We start from the raw sequence: 16909 nt of genomic DNA, 5'->3' as shown, positions 1-16909 counted from the left end.
CACATGTGAAATTTTGCTTCTACATAGGACTCAAACAAGCCTTTTAAGAAATGAGACTTTTGACACCATCCTGCCCTTGCCATCAAGTACCACATACTGACTATTCTTACATTATGTGTATCTGAACATTGAAATCCTACTTCTTGTCCTTTCCTCTTTAATCAAGGTGCTAATTGCCTATGAATTGGCACTTGGGATGTTTATATACCTTAGAAACAGATTTCTTGTGCCTTTTGTTTCATCCTCTGCCATACTCCTTGTCTTCAGAGGAGGGAAAAGATACTCATTTACAGCTAATCTCAGAAGAAAATATTTCATGAAGGTCAAGACCGAGGTGTGAAGTCTGCATGGGAGAGTTAGTACATCCCGTGTTGCCTAGGCAAGTTCTGGTTTAAGCCTTCCTCCCACTTTATCTATTGTCATGGCTTGGTTCATAGCCTGGGACATCCCTATTCCTGGGACTTGCTTACTGTCCATAATAACTTCTAAATGTCCAAGTTCCTTAAAAAACTTGGTCACAGAAAGACCACACCACCTCTTTATTAATGTTGCTGTTTTTCTTAAAAAAAAGAACCCAACTTAAGATGCATTTCTGGACATATTTCAAAGATCTGTGCAGACTTTGGGTCTGAGGCTCTTCGACCTAAGCAGCGCAGTTGAGGGAAATGCGGACCTGCAGCCCCGTGGATGCCTGGTGCCCGTATATGGTTGCCGTTTCTCTCTTCGCAGCTCATTTTCCTCTTTCCCAAGAGCAGCCTTAGAGAGAGAGGCACAGCTTAAATGATTTACAGCATAAGTGTATTTTGAGTCCTCGGAGGGCGTTGTGCAGTAGGATTGGTTCGTGTCAAATGTTGTCCAGCTCCAAGTGGTATTGGGAAGTCAGGCATGTCCCAGATGGCCACATGTGTCATTGCTGTCTCTTGGTGGCAGCAGACAGACCTTAGTGAGAAAACAGAAAGCATGTTACTGAGAGCCTTGCTGGCCCTAAGCAGTGAAGGGTTTTCTTTTTGAGTTAGGGTTTCTTTGTGCCTTCGCCAGCAAGTGCCTGAATTTCTCCATAGTCTCCTGTGATTTCCGGTTTACTCAGGACTGGATTTGTTTCATTCATGTTTTGGTGTGGTTCGCACAGAGAAAGCCCCAGAAGAGATCTGCTTTAAATATGTTATCTTGAGTTAAATATATGGTTAAATCCTATTCTGTCATTTTTCAAAAAGACGGAATAAGAAATATGAGACAAATTTTCTTTAACAAATGCTCATTTCTTGAGAGTATTTTAATTAAGCAGAGTTCTTTGCTTTTAGATGACAACTTGATTTCATGCCAATTTTTTTTTAAACTTGGTACATTTTAACCTTTCCCTTCAGGAATATGAGCAACTAAAATAGAGTACAGGGAAGCATGTTAATGGGTCCAGATAATACGGTTATGTACACTAATGGAAGGAGGCTTATAATGTGGAACATGTCCAATAATATTTTATTTAAAAATAATTTGACTTAGAAATGGACTTTTCCCTCAAACTGATTTATCTATTTTACTTGTTGATTTAGATTAGCAAAAGATATAACTCTCAGTTATCCAAAATTAAAGGCTCTTTTTAATCCTCCTTGAAATGCTTAATTTTTATAGCAGGTTTAGCGATTTAATTATTATTATTTTTTGCAGCACGCGGGCCTCTCACTGTTGTGGCCTCTCCTGTCGCGGAGCACAGGCTCCGGACGCGCAGGCTCAGTGGCCGTGGCTCATGGGCCCAGCTGCTCTGCGGCATGTGGGATCCTCCCGGACCGGGGCACGAACCCGTGTCCCCTGCATCGGCAGGCGGGCTCTCAACCACTGCGCCACCAGGAAAGCCCTAGCTATTTAATTATTTGACTTAATGGACAACACACGCACGTGCGCGCACACACACACACACACACACCCATCTCACACACACCCATCTCTGACGTCTGGTTAGTTGGGCGGCTGGAAGAAGTGGCCTGTGACTCTGAAAGATGCTTAAGAAGAAAGTACACGAGTTAAAATTAGGCTACCAGTCATCATTCTACATAATCTATGTAGGGTTTATAATTACGAGTGACAGTCCCTATACTAATAAAATCTTCGAGGAATTTAAGTTAATTTTGTATTTTCAGAGGCCATCCTTAGAAATCTGTTTGTATTACTACTCACCACCACTCAGAGTGGTCTTATTTTGTGTGAGCAAAGTACCATGTGGCATTACCTGACCATAGTCTCACTGAATTCAGTGAATGGGTCCTGCTTTTTGTAAGAAATGGCCAAAAACTGTGTCTTCATGGATTGGTGAACGCTCAGCTGGAGGATGATCAGGCACCCTGTCTGCATGTCTAATAGCAAACACCTGCCAACATCAAGCCCTGGAACACTTATGTTTCCAAAACGTGTCCACGAAGCAACATCTCTTTAGACTATTACGAGTGAGAGACACCAAAAATAAGTTTAATATCTTCATGGAAGCATGCTGCTTTCGTGTTTTATTAATAAGTGAGGTGTTCCAGAATTAAAGTTGGATAAGAGGGTGGTGAAGACCCTTTCTCTGTTATGGGAAAATTTTGATCGGTAACTCAGGTCTTGTAAAGAGACTTAGTCATTGCACTTCTATGGGAGCAAACTAGATCAGATGAAATTCAAAAGGAGGTAGTAAAGGATCCTTTACCCTCTTTCCTGAGGGCAATTGGCCTGTTTCTCTAAGAGTCTAATTTACCCTCAGCAAGAGGCCAAATTTGCCTTAATCGTGTCCTAATTATTTGCTTAAATAGCTAATCTTTACTTCCAGTTCTCCTATCACATCTTGATATCTGTAGGAGGCTACTTCTGAGCTGCTGCCTAATTTACAAACATCTTTTAAACCTTTAAACATTGCTGTATAGCACAACTTGTTGCTATATTATCCTCATTCCCCGCATTCATCATTTTTCTGCGAGTTCTGATGAGGTCTTCTCAACATTAGGGAAATGTTCTTGTATTGTACATTCAAACAGCAATTATTGGTCTCCCTCAAAGCAGAACCATTTGTCTGAAAACATGAAAGCTTCTCTGGCCACAGGTCCATTCGGGGACTTTCAAAAGTACCAAAAATGAAAAAAAAAAATGCCCCTGTAGGAAAGCAGAACCTACATTAGAGAAAAATGGAATGGCAAGATTGCAAATGGGGTGGCGGCAGGGCGTCTAGAAGGTGTCCAGAGTTAGTAAGTCTGAACAGGTGGACATGGGGACATGCTTAGGGGGCTGAAATATCTTTGCTGTTCAGTAACAGGTCCTTGCACCGTCTAAATCTTACTATGAAAGTCATTCTGTCTCATCAAAGCTTCTGGATTCCTGTCACCCTTGAGCACTCCAAGTTATGGGGAAAATCAGTTTGATATAAAAGAGTAGGAGAGAAAAGGATTTAGGGAGAGGAATTGAGAAGAAAGAGAAAAGAAGGAGGGATCTTCTAAGAATGTTTTTACAACCAACCAAAAACAGAGATGAAATCCTATCAAAGGAAAATCAAAGAGACCACTCGTTCCGCCTGACCTTCTACCCAAGTTAACATTGAAAAGACTCACGTGAGGCTGAGCCCACTCGCCTACTTCAGGATGTCGGCCAACTTCTCGTCATAGTACAGGAAGTTCTCCTGAATGTCCTCCCAGGGCTCAAAGGCCTTGGATTCACCCTCTTCTTGCTCCACGAAATTCTGCCAGACGTACTCGAAGTCTTGGGGCTTCATGATGCGCAGTTTGCAGCCAGCCTCCTTCAGCTTCCTGAGGGCCGCCTGGATCTCAGGCTCCTCCCACATGAAGAGCCGCCCCACCAGGAGGAGCAGACGCAGGTTCTTGGTCTTGTTGAGGGTCCTGACGATGCGGTCAGCGCAAGCCGCGCAGGGGCTGGAGGACACGTACCAGGTGACCAGGTAGCGCAGGGCCGGGTCGAAGGCTGGCATGATGGTGTTGAAGAAGGCTTCCTCCGCGTGGGCGGCGACATGCTCGTCCTCTAGGTATCCCTTCGAGGCCTGCACTTGGCCTCCCTTGCTCTGCGCTTCAACCACATAGCAGAGGAAGGTCTTGTTCCGCCCGGAGCTGTACTCCACATTCCGGAACTGAAACTTAAAGAAGTTGGCAGGCAGCCGCTCCCTGTGGGTCAAGGAGGCAAAGGCACAGGGAAGGAGAGAGAATGATGAGTTCTTGTTCTAGGACTAGCATGGAGTGGATGGCTCTCCAAGATAAGTACCTCTGAGACGCATTCACTCTCAATACCGAAACAGGACTTGCCTACGCTGACAGCAGTGACAAAAAGACACGAAGGAATTCAAATGTTTATCTAAAGGAGAGGAGAGAATTTGGAGTGAGGTGTGCATCCTGGACACCTCATTAGCACAGGTCTCCAAACACTCCACCTTCACTCCCAGCACACAGCACACGCTCACATTTCTAAATCAGTGACTCTTTAACCTGGCTGTACGTTAGAATCCGCTTGAGGAGCTACAAATGTCCATGCCCAGGCCCCACGCCAAGCCAATTAAATGAGAACATTTGGAGGAGGCCCAGGCATCAGTATTTTTTAAGTGCTCCAGGGCTTCCCTGGTGGCGCAGTGGGTGGGAGCCCGCCTGCTGATGCAGGGGGACACGGGTTCGTGCCCTGGTTCGGGAAGATCCCACATGCTGTGGAGTGGCTGGGCCCGTGAGCCATGGCCGCTGAGCCTGCGTGTCTGGAGCCTGTGCTCCGCAACGGGAGAGGCCACAGCAGTGAGAGGCCCGCATACCGCCAAAAAAAAAAAAAAAAAAAAAGTGCTCCAGATGATTCTATGTGGCCAGGTTTGAAAAGCAGTGTTCAAATAGTTATTTTACAAAGTAGCAAGCCTGTAAAATATCTCATGACAGAGCAAGAACATTTCATGCTTTCATATCTCTCCTTGTCAGTCACGGATATTGCATCTTAGGTACAGGATGGCCTAAAACTTGCAGTCCCAGGCTCTTCCAAGGACCGTTTTTCTCAAGTCTGTCTTTTCCCTCAGGTGAAAGAAGGGTTGTCATGTAAGTGTCCAAGAATGTTTATCTTTGAGGCCAGACTACCTAAGGGTACCTTGATATGAATTAACTTGTATAGTATTGACACATTTCAAAACCATAAAAGACTTGGCCTCTGCCTTCCAGATGCTTGTAATCTAGCAGCTAGATTATAGCTGGAAAGAAAAGATGTAAAGAAGACAGCTGAGAACAGTAGAGGACTAGTAAAATGAAGAGGTAGAGTGGAGGACATGTGATGAAGGTTCTTGAGAGTTTAGCCTTGACTCAGTAGCCAATAGAGAATTGTTACAGGTTCCTGAGGAAAGAAAGGTATAATGAAAGTGAGGTCCATGGAAGAGTACCGGGGTGGCATTAGGCAGAGAGAGGGAAGCTGGGGGAAAAGCCTGAAATGTAGAAAGCCCATTTGGTGTCTTAGAGCACCAGACTTGGTAATGAATATGTCCAAGGGGAGATGGATGATTAGGAAATGAAAGCAGCATAAAAAGCCCAGGTGTTTTGAAAAGTTTAGTAGTAATAAGGGGAGAAAAAAGGAGAGGGCCTAAAGAAAGCATCAGAGGCGAAGATTGTTTTCATCTTTACGTGTATGTGCATGTTTTTCTAAAATAGGGAAGATTTGTGCAGGTTCGAAGTCCAAGGAGAATGAAGAGGCTGCAACAGGAGAGATTGAAAAGGTCAGAAGGAGAGGAGTGGATGTTTTCTTTTAAAAAAATGTAATCTCTGTGGTTGCCCCAGAAGATACCCTATGGCAACCATTAACTCTGCTCTTGCTTCTCTACACCCCTTCCCTTCCCCCAGAGAGGTCACCCAACTCCCTGGGCTGCAGAGGGATCCCTGGTATCCCAGGGTCTTGGCTTCTTAGGGGTTAGTAGCAGGTGCCAAAGAGCTGAGGAAACTTGAGCTATTTTCCTGCAGTCCTTCCGTCCCCCATCACCACGTTTTCTCCAGCCAGCTTTCCATGTCCCCTGCTGTCAGGTTAAGTTTCCATTGTGGAGATGGATGTGTTTGGGGACCCAGCCCTGGGATTCCTTCGGGTACTATCTTTAGCTCCCTAAGTCCCTCTGTCCCTGGTTGAATGTGTTTATATTTACTTAACATTTGGGGAGGATGGACGGCCAGATGATTCCCCTGTCCTCTTTCAATCCCTGCTGGGAATTCACTTACACTGGGCTTTCCCCCATTAAACCCACCCCACCAGACCACTCCTGAACTCAGCCAGTTGCTAAATGATCCCTTCACTTCTTAGAGTGGCTTTTTTTTTCTCCCGAGAAGCACAGAGCTTACCTTCCTTGCTGAAACTGTTTTTGTTTGTTTGTTTTTTAATTGGAGTATAGTTGCTTTACAATGTTGTGTTAGTTTCTGCTGTACAGCAAGGTGAATTAGCTATAGGTATACATAGATCCCCTCTTTTTTGGATTTCCTTTCTTCAAGGCCTTTTGCCAGACCATTTCCCCAAGTCCAATCCAGAGCTACCTGTAGGATGGAATCTCAGGTAAAACTTCTGGAAGGATTCATGGCTGCTTGGTTGGCTTGGGGGCTTCCACAATAGCTGCCTGTTGGTCCCTCAGGTTTCCTTCTGGAAACCCCGAAGTATTGCTCCAACTCTGCCAAGTACAGCCCAGCCGAGAGGACATGTGTGGCCCAGTGTGCAGTTGCAGGTTGGCTGGATGGTCTACAACTGATGCTTCTCTCAGCCCATCCTCGTCTTCTTTAGGCAAGAGGAGAGGACCCAGAGAAACCGGAAACCCAAGGGAGAGGAAGAATGTTCACCTCTCTGTAACTATCAGTTTCCACCGCCGTGGGCCAACAGCCCCATGGTCTACCCTGTCCCTCAGCAGGGCCTTCTGGACTAGGGACCTCAGGAACGGAAGTGCATCCAAGAGGCAAAAGGGAAAGTCACGGAAGGTCCTGGCTCCCCGTCTTTCCTTGGGCTCGCTCAGAGACTGACCGTGCTTGGCTTCCCAGTGGGATTCTTGGTCTTCCAGAAGGAGCATAAAGGTTGAATGAGGTTCTTTGGGCTTCCCACAGACTGAAACAGCTCGGCCCTGGAGGGCTACCAGGAGAATAGAGGCAGCAGAGGTCTGAAATTTCTCCAGAGAGCTAGCCAACATGGCCATCGTGGGTTATATTATAGAATCACATAACACTATTATGCCCACTAGTGGAAGGAAGGAAATAGTGACAGTGATTTCGTAGATAATCACAAACATCTTTTATTTTCTAGTAGCATGATATGCCCAAGTACCACACTTACTTATATTATAGCCCGTTGCTGTCAACCCCAGCAGATATTTTACTGCTAAAGTGTGTGTGTGTGTGTGTGTGTGTGTGTGTGTGTGTGTGTGTGTGTGTGTGTGTGTGTGTGTTGGAGTGGTGGTCAGGAGAGAGATGCTGATGGTAGATTCCTTCACCTGGACTCAGTCCCTTGTTCAAGCACAGAAACCAACAGCATGATTCCTACCCCCTCCTGCCAACTTCAGCACCTCTTTCGGCACCACTTCCTCATACTTTCTGCAGACAAGGCCATTCATACTTCATCTGCTTAGACCCCGGTTTCTGGGCAATTCTCTAGGCAGGAAGTGGAGGATCCTTATATCTAGAAAAAAGTGGGACAAAGGTCTGCTTGATGGAGGGAGAAGAGATGTGAGTCAATGCAATATATATATATATTCTCACTTTCACATTAAAAAACATTTGCATTTCTTAAGCATAAATCTAGACAGTGAAAGGAAGCAACCTGGAGGGCAGTGGAAGCTACTCCAAGTTTAAACATTTGCCCCCAAATAATCCATGGAGTAGAAAATCTACTCACAGGTAATTGAGTGTTGACTCGTTTCCGCTTTGCTCACGATACCTTTCGTGACCTACTTGAAAGAGGCAGAATTGCCAGTTTCAGTTTCCTTTTCCCTTTTCCAGACCACTTTTCAAAGAAGATGCTAGGAGTGGGCATCGTCAGAGGAGGAGTGTAGGGAAGCAGAGAGTTCTAACAGCCCGACTTCCTAGAGCTAAGAAGGGGTTTGTGGAGCTGCTGGCTCCTGACTGACAGTTCTGGACTGGATTCCCAAAGCCCTGGGCCCGCCCTGTTTCCCGGGGAAACACCATCTCTGCACATGAGCTTCCACCTTCCCCCAACCCTCAGTGGAGGCCAGGGTGGCCAGAGTCAGTGGCCGTCTTCTGTTCTTTATAGAACAAACTTTCCCAGCCTGCTCCAGACTCCAGGTGAGGGGTGAGGGGCCATGGCATTAACAGTGGTGTCAAAGGCCCCTCACTCTTTGCCTGGCCCTTCTCTGAACCCTGCTTCTCCTCTCCATTCCTCACATGGGTGGAGTAAACTACTGGGGGCTAGAGAAGTGGTTGGAAGGAGACTCGTCGCCTGTGCCATTTATCTCTATTCTAGAATAATCCCTTTGATAGCAGGTTTAGCTTATGTAAAATCGTACACAACATAACTAGAGATAAAGACAAACACACAGCAAGGGGAGCTGCCAGGCAGGGCTGCAGCTCGGGTGGAGACATGGGGAGCCAACCCGTTCCGGTGCCCCAGAGCTCCCCTCAAGCATGCTGAGTTAAGAGGCAGGCATGATCCAGTGGAATTCTCTTGTGAGCCTAGCGCTGCTGGATCTTCGTATATATTTCCTGAACTTCTCTCCTCAAGAAGCCCTCCCTGCAATTAATTCTCTACCCGAATGTCTGGCAGAGAGCCTACCACACAATAGGTGCTCGATCATGAGTTCACTCACTTATTCAGCAAATGTTTATTGAGTACCAGTTAGGAGCTGGGTACCATTCTTGGTGCTAGGGAAAGCACCTAAAAGGCAGAGTCCCCGTCCTCATGGAGGTTAAATATTTCTGGGGGAAACAGGCAGTAAACAAATGTCTCCTATTCAGAAAATATTTGTTGAATATAAAAGACTCTTCTTTATGGCCTTTTTAGATGCACTTGCATCACTGTCTGATGCAAATCAGAGAGTCTTGGGGTTCACACCCTACTCCATCCACTAGCTTTGGGCAAATTATTTCTCCCTCTGAGGATTGGTTTCCTCATCTGAAAGATAGGTTGAGTAATCCAACCTCTCAGATTTTGGACAGCAGTCGACACACGAGAAATTAAACCTGGTACCGATGGATGCTACCTTCTCCGGGCCTCAGATCTTACCCCTTAGGCACATCCCTCCTCTGCTCTCCTCCTGTTCAGAGGGTTCTCTCTTTCAGTGCTGTGCTGGTTTAACAGCTCTCTGAAAGAAAAATTTTTTTAAAAGCCCTGATTTCTAACATTTGCTGATTCCTGTAAACACACCCATTATGGAGATTTCAGGAAACCAACAGGATGTAGTGAACACAGACTTGGTAAGAGATGCACCCGATTGACTCTCAGCTGAGAGGCATGAGCGGGCCTGGGCACACTGCCACAGTTATAGACCTTTCTCTAGCACTTTCTACCACATTATTTGTGTGTGTGTGTGTGTGTGTGTGTGTTTTTTGTTTTTTTTTTGCGGTACGCGGGCCTCTCACTGTTGTGGCCTCTCCTGTTGTGGAGCACAGGCCCCGGATGCACAGGCTCAGCGGCCATGGCTCACGGGCCCAGCCACTCCACGGCATGTGGGATCTTCCCGGACTGGGACACGAACCCGTGTCCCCCTGCATCGGCAGGCGGACTCTCAACCACTGCGCCACCAGGGAAGCCCTACCACATTATTTTTAATGTTCTTAGGTCTGCTTTCTATTTTTTTTTTTTGGCCATGCCACGAGGCTTGTGGGATCTTAGTTCCCCGACTAGGGTTTGAACCTGGGCCCTCGGCAGTGAAAGCTCCAAGTCCTAACCACTAGACCACCAGGGAATTCCTTTAGATCTGCTTTCTATCCCGAGTGCCCTATTCAAACAAGAATCACGATAAGTGGGCATGTCTCTCCTTATTCCTATCCAGTACCCCTTCCTCCCCTCAGACTGTTTCCTGAAAAGCCATCTGCGGTTCTAGTCTGGGGCCCTGTTCTAAGGGTCAGTGTGGCTAGACCTCTCCCCTGTGGAAGTCCAGGTTCTGCTGGTCCTTTGATGCCAGGGCGCCTGGAGAGCGAGAGAGGAGAGCTGTTCCCTCTTCCTGTCTCGGCACAGACAGCCACACCTCTAGGCTATTTTAAGCTGTCTGTTTACTTGGAGGGGCCCAGGAGACAGATCTCCACAGCTGTTCCTTGTGGCTGGGAAACACGAAGGGCTCCACCTCCCTCCTGAACTGCTCTCAGAACACCCAGAAAGCTGCCCTACTGTGCCTTTTTTTCTGAGCCTTGGGTCAGGGAAGCCTCTGAGCCTCACCATCTCGAGGATGGAGAGAGCTGGAGCTCTGTTTGGGAGATCAGTGGAAAGGATGCTAGGGTGGATTCAGAAAACTTGCCACTTACTGTTTCTGTGGCCTTGGAGCAGTGACTGGATCTCCCCTACTCTCAGCTTCTCCATCTGTAGAGTGGCAATGATATAGCTCCTCTCCTGGCCTTGTGCCGAGGCTTGAAGGCACTCAGGCCTATGGAAGTGTGCCGAGATTATAAAGCTCCAGACACGTGCAAGTGACATCAGAGGATTTAACCTTTCAAAACCAACCACGCTGAGCCCTCAAAGCACGTTCAACTCAACAAACAAACTCTAATTCTGTTCTGAAGCAACCCTGCCCCTGTGCCGGGGAGATCACAAGATCACGACACTGTGCAGAGTGGGTGTGCATGTGCCTGTGTGTGTGTATATGTGACCAAGGCCAGCATGGACCAGCATGTTTAGGCGTTAGAAGAAGGATCTCCTTCCACAGAGAGCCACCGGAATCAAGGATTCTCCTGTCCTGGTGGCCCTAGGCTCTCCCTGTGAATGTATTAATCTGTGCCCCATTGCTCCTTTAATCCTGGGTTGAAGGGGACATTACTTGGTTGGCCGGGTGAGTGCAAGTTCCGGGGCTCTTTCCTTAAGCCTTGCCTCAGGAACTAGGATGCATTTCCCTCAGGTTCTGTTAGAAATCGGAGAATATCTGAGTTGGAAGGGACCTTGGGAATCAACTAGCATAACTTCCTCATGTTACGAATGAAAAAACTGCAGCCAGGACTGGAAAAGCACTTGCCCAGCTTCAAACAGCAAGTCCAAATTGCCTCCCAGGGCCCCTTCTGCCCCTTGAAGGCATCAGGCCTCGGTTCTTCCTGAAGTTTCTCTTCCTGTGGCCCTTCGTCTGCTGTGGGCATTGTTGGAGACTCCCGTGAAGGAATCCTAGTGGCCCCACGTACTTCCTTCTTATTCTTTGATTAGGAACTTAGCAGAATCTTCTGCCAAAGGGACAGAGAGGGAAGAGGAGGAAGACAGCTTGGTTTCATTCCTGGAAGTGGCATAATCTGGAGAAGACAGGGGGACCCTGTGTGCAGCCCCCTCTTTGGAGCTCAACACTCTTTGCTCTAGATTCTGCTTCCTGCAGGCTGTGGCTGAGGGTGTTGGAACCCCTCCTCTGCCCAGAAGCTCTGGGCCTGGCCTGTTACTTCTCTGTTTCCCTGGGGGGCGATGTAGGCAGCCCCTGGGGAGACTCAGAAATGATTCAGCAAGCAAAAAAAAAAAAAAAACAAAACGCTTCTCACTCTAGCTTGGGAAAGGATGGATCTGTCTTTCCTGTCTTAGGATCTTCTACTCCAGGGAGAAGCTCTAAAGAAAGAGTGAGAGACATACAGGTAGAGGAGAGGCCCACTCAGAAGCAGAGAGAGACGTTGAGGGAGGGGCTACTTTGGGACCATATTGAAATGTACCGGTGGCATCCCATGTTTTTACCAAATTCCCTGGGACTAAACAACCTCTACCCAGAGAGGCAAGTGATGCCTCCGGGGTAGTTTCCTCCTCTGGGCCCTGGCCTCCACGGAGTTTCCCCACCTCCCCTGACTGGAGGTGTCTGAGAAGCCAAGAGAGATTTGCTGCTGCGTCCCCTGCAGCCCCTGCTGTGCACACCTGTGCACTCTCATGGCTGCAGCATGGTGACCCCAATCCCTACTCTTACCATCCTAAGTCCCCCCAGCCTGTCCCCAGCTGGTGCTCTTCTAGGGAGGAGGAACCCAGTGCACACCCAGCTCTCACCCTGTGACGATCTCAAAGGGCGGCAGCTCCTCCAGTTCCTTCAGCTTCTTGGGGTCCTCCAGGTTCTCCAGATCCTCGCCATCCTGCGAGGTAGGCGCCGTGGCCGCGGCGGTCTCTTCTTTCTGGGCCATGGAGGGGCTGAGGCTTGGGAGTCTGAGAGAGAGGAGAGACGGTGGGTCTGGGCCAAGGCCTGGAGGCAGAGTCCCAAGCAGCTGTCAGCAGCTAAATCTGCCTGGGGGTGACAGGAAAAGGATCTGGCCGTCCACCCGCTGGCCCACAGGCTTTATAACCAGAGGCCCCTCCCCCAGGCTCTCTCGCTCTGTCTTTTTTTAATTGAGTGACGGCGGGTGCCGGGATGGGGGGAATGGAAAATCTGGCCATCGGTATCCCCTATTTATCAGCAGCAGACAGGAAGCTGGCAGGTGGGGATGGCTTGGCCTGCTCTCCCTCCCCGCACCAGGTCACACATGTATGCATATTCTCTTTGTTCTCACCCTCCCTCACCATGTATCCCTCACCTTTCTTTCCCACCCAGGTCGCCTGAGGAGATCGTGGAAGAGACCTAGGGTGGGTGAGTTTTCGGAGGGAAGCTCTCTCAGAGGTTTAAGCAGGACAAGGCTTGTGTTGAAAGGGGCATTTGCAAAGAGACCCAGGCCAGCTTGGTTGGGGAGACTTGGGTTCAGGGAAAGAGGGTCCTGAGACAGGGGGCGATGAGTAGTGCAAATTGGGAAAGAAACTGTGAGTTGTTACTCAAAGGGAGTGGTTGCTGATTTACCTGTTATGATGCATAAGCAACGTCACATCGACTGGGCGCCTCCAGAAGTAACACTATTGCCATTTACTAAGCTTAGTTTTGGAAAGAGGCCAGGCAGTGAGTTTAGTGTTTTATATGTGAAATTGGACTTAATGCTCTCAATAGTCCTGGGAGGCAATGTGGATTATCCCATGTTACACATGAGGAAACTAAGATGCACAGAAGGGTTAAGGGCCTTTTTACGGTCATAAACCCCAAAATGGCAGGGCCAGGATTAAAACCAGGCCTTTTCACTCCTGAGGCCAAATGTCCAACTGCCATGTATGTCCCCTCTCAGTTGGTCCTTTATTCATTTAACAAATATTTATTGAGCATCTACTATATGCTAGGGGCTGTTTCAGGTACTGGGGTATGGCAAAGAACAAAACAAATGAAAATCCTTGCTCTCACAGAGCTTGAGGGGGTTGAATAATATACAGGATAAGTAATATATATGGTCTATTTGGTGGTGCTAAGGAGAAAAGGCAGGGAAGGGGGACAGAGTGACATGTTTTTATAGGGTGGCCAGAGAAGAACTTTGAAGAAGGAAATAATTGAGAAAAGATCTGAAGAAGGTGAAGGAAATAGTCATAAGCTTATCTAAGGGGAAAGTGTTCCAAGGGAGGGGCAAAGCAGGTGCAAAGGTCCTGAGGTGGAAGCTTTCCTGGTGTATTTGAGGAACAAGTAAGGACATACACATGGCTGGAGAGTCCTAGGAGATGAGGTCAGAGAGATAAACAAAGGCTAAGTAGGCTGGGGCCTTAGGGACTGTTATAAGGACCTTGGCTTTTTCTCTGAGTGAGATAGGAAGCCATTATCTTTGAAAAGATGGGACACATGGTCTGACATATTTCTGTAGGATCACCCAGGCTGCTTTGTTGAGAACAGAGCAAAGGTGAGAAAGAGCAGAAGCAGAAGAACTGGTTTTAAGACTATTGAAACTAATGAGAGATGACTGTTGCCCCTGGAATAATCCCTGAGCTGGGACAGCATCGGGAGGGGCTGGATGATTTTTGCAGTTGACACGGTGGGTGCTTAGCCAGGGCCATGGGTTTTCGTGTCTGGGGCAGTGCAAACATTCTAGGACATTCTCAGGGCAGCAGAAGTGTGGGTCAGAGTCACCTAGATGCTGAAAATGAGGAACCTAAGAACGCTGGGGACCTGATCTGAACACAGCTCCCAGTGCAGGTGGGTGGTGGGAATGAGAAGGTAGGGGACCCCTTCCATGGTCGGGGTAGAGAATAGGAGTTAGGATGATTTGGAGGCTCTCCCCTCCGGAGAGTTCTGAGCAGCTTTGCGTCCTATGAGTAAGATGTCCAAGCATTTTGGTTTGCCCAGGATAATCATAGTTTATATCTGTTGTCCAGGCATAATTACTACTGCCTTCCCTTTCACTCCCAAAGTGCCCCAGTATAGGTGAACTATATGGTCACCCTACCTATTAGGCTTATTACTAAAAGCATTCTTATCCAGAAGTTATTTTTTTTTAATTCAGTCATTTTTCCAGTGATGTAAAGCACAGGGTAGCCGTAGTAGTGCCTGTGTCCACAAAGAAAGGCAGTGATAACTGATAAATAGCAAACACACATTATTATTATCATCACACAAACATACATGATTTAAATGCAAAGAGTTTACTTTGTTCTTTTTTTTTATCAACATTTATCTAGGGCTCCTACATGCCAGGCACTACTGTAGTAAACACCAAGAATCCAGAGAGGAATAAGGTGCTGCCTCCCCAGGAGCAGCTCCCAGCTTTTATAGCATTTGGGGTCATTCAGGCACTCAGCCTCTCATTATCGCCTTTGGTCCTCATGCCAGTCTCACGCGGGTGTGTATTATTGTGTTCATTTTGCAGGTCAGGGCCCTGCAGCTCAGAAAGGTGATTTGTATAAGATCACACAAAGATTTAAGTCCAGGTCTTCTGAGCCTACCTTCTTATTTCCAGGGCTGCACCCAGCTAGTTCTGATGAATACATCTTTAAAGCATCCCGGTTGCAGCTACAGTGATATGCTTGGATCAACTGAGGAAGAGTAAAATGTCTTGCAGGGAGGAAAGTGGGGAGAAGGGATCCTTTCAGCTCACTGTTCCCTCGTGGGGAAGACTTCCTCCCTGAGGACAGGTTCTTATATTTTGGCTGTAGTGTATACCCTAGATTGGGAGTAAAAAAAAAAAAAAAAAAAATCCATGTTCATATCCACAACTCAATCCTTGATTCACTGTGTGATCTTGGCCAAATCACTTAGCATCTCTGGGTGGGCCTCAGTGTTCCCACCTGCGATGCAGGCTGAGTTATTGCTCTCTATTCCAGGATGGTAAAGGGATGAAAATGAGGAAGCAGGGCTGGCTCCTGAAGACCTGCAGGGTGGAGATGAACAGTGTGGAAATTTTCTGACTCTGAGTGATGTTGGGAGATGGTCCGCAAGCTGGTCCTCTCTGAAGATGTGACCACTTACTCCTACCACATCCATACACTTTTACCTTTGACATTTGGGAGAGTGCCCTGGACGCTCCCTGGACTGATGACTGACAGTTTCCTTTTCCACTGCTCCTTTCCAACCCTCCTTCCCTGGAGGCCCTCTGACTCCCTCTGACTATTTATGGCATCTCTTGGGGGCACAAATTCCTGCCTGGTCCGTGGCTCTCCTTTCCAAGTCAGTCCAGTCTCCCCTGCTGGCCCCAGAGCGCAGTAGCTAATCTGTGGGATCAGGTGCCAGGAGCCGGATTCCTGCTCCTGCAGCTGCCACTATACTCTTTTTAGTGCAGGCATTTCCCCCCCACCGCCCCATGTTAACACTGCTGGGTACATTTCTATCAATACACCCCTTTTGCAGAAGAGGAAACTGGGAAATAAGGTATCTATTTATTTCAGTGGGGTCAGTGGAGTGCTGGGATTTGAACCCAAGTCTGTCAGCCTCCGAGTTCCATGCTTTTCCCACTGGGTTATGCTGCCTGGAATTCAGTAACATGAGAGCTGACACGGGCCCAACCCTCCCTGGGGCTTGACATGGCTCTAAGCAGGTCACGTAAATGAACTCATTTACTCCTCATAAGGATGTTGGAGTAGGTACTATGATTATTCTCATTTTATTGGTGAAGAAATTGAGATCAGAGAGGTTAAGTGACTTGCCCCCAAAGTCACATAGCTAGTGAGAGCAGAGCTTTGTGGTTCCAGAGTCTTAACTCCCTTACCATTGAGTCCCTACTGCTACCAGGACCCCTGAGGCCAGGCTCTGAGGGAGGAGGGGCAAGAAGGGGACTAGGGGCAGAAGGAGTTCTTGCAGGGAGATTGGGCTCTGGAAGCAATTAGCACCAGACAGCGGGTGAGTGGGGATGGAAACCCAAAAGGGAATTCTCCCAATCTGTCTCCGTAGGCCCCAGCCCCTCTCTGTGTCTGGGAGGAGCTGGGTTAGGCCCAGGGTAGGCTGCGGCCTGCCTCTCCCTGCCCCATTTCCCACGGTCATTTCAGAAAATATTCCAAGGTTCTAGGAGGTGGCTGAGAGGAGGAGACAGGGTCAGGCACGGCTATTCCTTGGGTCTCGGCGGGCTGCCGAGTTGCCGTCACGGGGAAGGGGGTAGAGAGGCCGGGGTGGGCTGGTGGGCTGGAGGAAAATAGCGGCCTCACCAGGGGAAGGTTTACGTTCTCACTCTGCGAAGGAAGATACCTTGCGAGCCCGTTGACAGAGTGGGTGCTTTATGTGCAGGGACAGCTGGGACCCCAACAATGCGTTGCCCCAGAGACCCAGCCCTGGCGTGCCCGCCCCTCGGTCACTGCCAAGACGAGGAACACAACAACGGGCCACGGGCACCAGGCACAGCCCTGGCGGGCAGGAGCCTGACCCTGCTAGCAACCGCTCTGTTGACATAAACACAGGGGTGTCCAAGAGCCCTGGCAGGGTGTGGGATGGGGGCCAAGGGCCTCCAGAGTCTGAGGCCAGGAAGGGAGGAGGCTCTAGGGTCACAGGGCCGGCGGGAGTTTCCAGTCTCCTCCTGTGCGGGTCATCACG

The 16909-nt window shown here is 48.3% G+C and overlaps 1 protein-coding gene across 1 annotated transcript; it reads right to left on the bottom strand.

The window, feature by feature from the left end:
- Positions 1-502: 502 nt before the first annotated feature.
- APOBEC2 (apolipoprotein B mRNA editing enzyme catalytic subunit 2) lies at positions 503-12361 on the bottom strand. Its single transcript, XM_027127177.1, has 3 exons — positions 12109-12361; positions 3570-4133; positions 503-939 (listed from the first exon to the last, which is right to left on the bottom strand). Exons 1-2 carry the CDS (start codon positions 12237-12239, stop codon positions 3590-3592), a joined length of 675 nt encoding a protein of 224 aa, XP_026982978.1. The 5' UTR covers positions 12240-12361; the 3' UTR covers positions 503-939; positions 3570-3589.
- Between the last annotated feature and the right edge of the window lie 4548 nt (positions 12362-16909).

The sequence above is a fragment of the Aethalodelphis obliquidens genome, unplaced genomic scaffold (assembly GCF_003676395.1).
Source record: "Aethalodelphis obliquidens isolate GAN/ISIS:26980383/991018 unplaced genomic scaffold, ASM367639v1 scaffold31, whole genome shotgun sequence".
Taxonomy (NCBI): domain Eukaryota; kingdom Metazoa; phylum Chordata; class Mammalia; order Artiodactyla; family Delphinidae; genus Aethalodelphis; species Aethalodelphis obliquidens.
This window is presented reverse-complemented; position numbering and strand designations above follow the sequence as displayed.